General features: G+C 51.7%; 1 protein-coding gene across 1 annotated transcript; it reads right to left on the reverse strand.

Annotated features, from left to right (window-relative positions):
- Positions 1-1690: 1690 nt before the first annotated feature.
- LOC112107344 (olfactory receptor 51G2-like) lies at positions 1691-2626 on the reverse strand. Its single transcript, XM_024201001.1, has one exon. It carries the CDS (start codon positions 2624-2626, stop codon positions 1691-1693), a length of 936 nt encoding a protein of 311 aa, XP_024056769.1.
- Between the last annotated feature and the right edge of the window lie 233 nt (positions 2627-2859).

Genomic DNA, 2859 nt, shown 5'->3' on the forward strand with positions numbered 1-2859 from the left:
AGAGCTCGGTTGGTTTAGCCTAACACAATACAGCCCGGGGGCTGGGCTGACCTCTGCCCATTGGTAACAGCTTCCAAGAGCACAGCGCACTCTGGCCAAGTCCCTGTGAACAGAGGCCACCCCAGAGCGCCCCTTTGGGGCCTGAAGTAGCCCTGTAGGGGCCCTGTCCTTCTCTCTAAAACCCTTGAAATGACTTACTCTCAGCCTGGGGTACTTAAAGAGGTCACATTAATTCAGTCTTCTCCAAAACGCAGACTCTCCTACCCTCCAGGCCCATGCTCCTCCTTTACTCAGGAACCCCACTGCCCTGCTTGCTGTGGTTAGCATTGGTTCAGGCTTGCCACACCCCCCACACCGTCTCTACCCACTAGGCCCTTCCTCCTGCTCCTTCACTTCCCCTGAGGCTCTGCCCCCAGGCCAGGCCACAGCTGGGCCTTGGTAAGAGCTACCCAGGGAGCCCAGTCCACTGTGGGGAGACCCAATCTCTCCAACTTCCCTGCGGGTATGTCCTGGGGTGTCCAGGTGTGAGGGGACACAAGCTGGGAGCTGCTCTTGGGGCCCACAGCCACTTGCACAGGGCAAGAGGAGTGTCTGGGGCTCCATACAGTTCCTTTGGCTCCCTGGGCAGCTCTTACGACATCCGGTCTTTGGTGTTGGGCCTGGAGAGGGTTCAGAGCTTCTGGTAAAGAGGAGGAGCAGGGGTGAGGCTTGGGAGAAGGGATGGGGCAGAGGGGGAAGAAGAGGAGCAGGGGCTGGGTCAATGCGGGGACGTGGCTCCTGCATATCTTCTGCTTTTGCCTTTGGAAAAGGTGATCTCCCTACACTGAATGGGCTGGGCTGGGACAGGAGACCGCCGTGACTCTATGGGGGAGCTGAGGCCAGTTTCCACCACTTTGAGTTGCTGGGGAAGCAGAAATGGAGCAGACAGGGAGGGAGTCTGGGCCTGAGTCTCTTTCCAGGACTCCTGTGTGTCAGACCCTCACTCACACACACAGCTCTGCCCTGCCTCAGTAGGTGTGCTGTGTGCCGAACCATCAATGGGGGAAGGGGGGCTGCCTGAATGGCTTCTCCTGGGACCCTGCGTTAATCATGTTTCTGACAGCACACAGTCAAAATTACGTGGCTGAGGGCATAGGGGAAGGGTGGGTGTCCGTGCCCCTTGAATAGCCCCATCCACAGCTGGTGCAGTGTTCATGGATCACGCAGCACCCAGAGTACTCAGGAAGGGTCAGGACTGTGACTGCAGAACAGCTCTGCAGCTTTTTTCATGGCCCGTGGATGTTTTACCAGAGACAGCCCAGTGGCAGGTCAGGTGTAATGGGAACAACATTCACATCCCTTCTCTTTATTGACTGTATTGCCAGATTTTCTGAGGTCAAAGCAGCCACCGATATGGGTATTTAAGGGCCAAGAACTGGCTGATGCCCTGGATCTCCATGAACACAGTCACTATATGAATGCTGTTGCCTCCCATGGTCTCCTTCTCCAAGTGCCCTGTCCTCACTCACCAGCTGGTGAGGACAGCTCCTATTCCATTGCTCCAAGCCTTAGATCCTGTCAGAAGCTTTCTCCATTGAATGGAGATTAATAGCTCATCTGGTCTTGGATGTAAGGGTCCAGGATGGAATAGGTGGAGCATTTTTTCATCTCCCGTGTCGCAGGCACTGGAGCTGGTCGATGGACTGACCCTTCACTTGATGAACAACCTGATTATCCTTGTACGAAGGTGTTTGCTTTTCATGCTGTACACAATTGGGTTCATCAGGGGTGGGACCAGCAGGTTGATATAGCCCAGGACAAACTGAAGCAAGTGAGAAGAGCCCTTCCCAAATCTGTGTATCACAGACAAGCTGATCTCTGGTATGTAGAAGAGCAGGACGATGCAGAGGTGGGAAATACAGGTTTTCAGGGCTGTGAGACTCTCCACCTTTGATGCGACACTCAACACTGTTTTGAAGATCATCACATAAGAGAAGAAGATGAGCAGCGAATCCAACCCCAACGTTAAGAGTGAAGCAGACAAGCCATAGATGCTGTTGACTGTGATATCCGAACAAGCCATCTTCATGACCTCCTGGTGCAGGCAGTAGGAATGGGAGAGGACATTGGCTCGACAGTATTGGTACCGTTTCAGGAGAAGGGGGAGTGGAACTATTATGGCCACCCCCCTTAGCACACACACCAATCCCATCTTGGCTATTCTCGGCAGGGTTAAGATGGAAGCATATCTCAGTGGGTTACAGATCGCGACAAAGCGGTCAAAGGCCATCAACAAGAGCACGGAGGATTCAATTAATTGAAGCGAGTGGATGAAGAACAGCTGGGCAAAACAGGCATCGAGGCTGATCTCCCTAGAGTTGAACAAGTATATGCCCAGTATCGTCGGTACGGTGGCTATCGATATGCCAAGGTCTGTGATGGCCAACATGGAAAGGAAAATGTACATGGGCTCATGCAGGCTTGGATTTATTTTTGTAATGATCAGAATGACTGAATTTCCTGCTATCAAAATAGCATAAATTAAGCAGAAGAGGATAGAAATCCAGAGATAGGCGTCTTCCTTCCCAGGTATGCCGGTGAGAAGGAACACTGCAGAGTTGAAGTTGGTGTCATTGACAGTTGACATAATGTACTCGGTAGGTCTGAGAAGTTTTGAACTTTCCTTCCTAAAAGGAAAAAGAACATGAGACTAGATGATATTTAGCTAGACATCATTCTGCTCTGAGCTGAAATCTAGAGACTCTCAGGAGTTCAAGGTAGATCAGGAAAAACATAGTCATGGATTTACAGCACCGATAAGAAGATGGGCACTGCCAGACTGGATCAGACCTATAGTCCATTTAGCTCAGTATCCAGTGG

The sequence above is a fragment of the Terrapene carolina genome, unplaced genomic scaffold (assembly GCF_002925995.2).
Source record: "Terrapene carolina triunguis isolate 2854851 unplaced genomic scaffold, T_m_triunguis-2.0 Scaffold511, whole genome shotgun sequence".
Taxonomy (NCBI): Eukaryota; Metazoa; Chordata; order Testudines; family Emydidae; genus Terrapene; species Terrapene triunguis.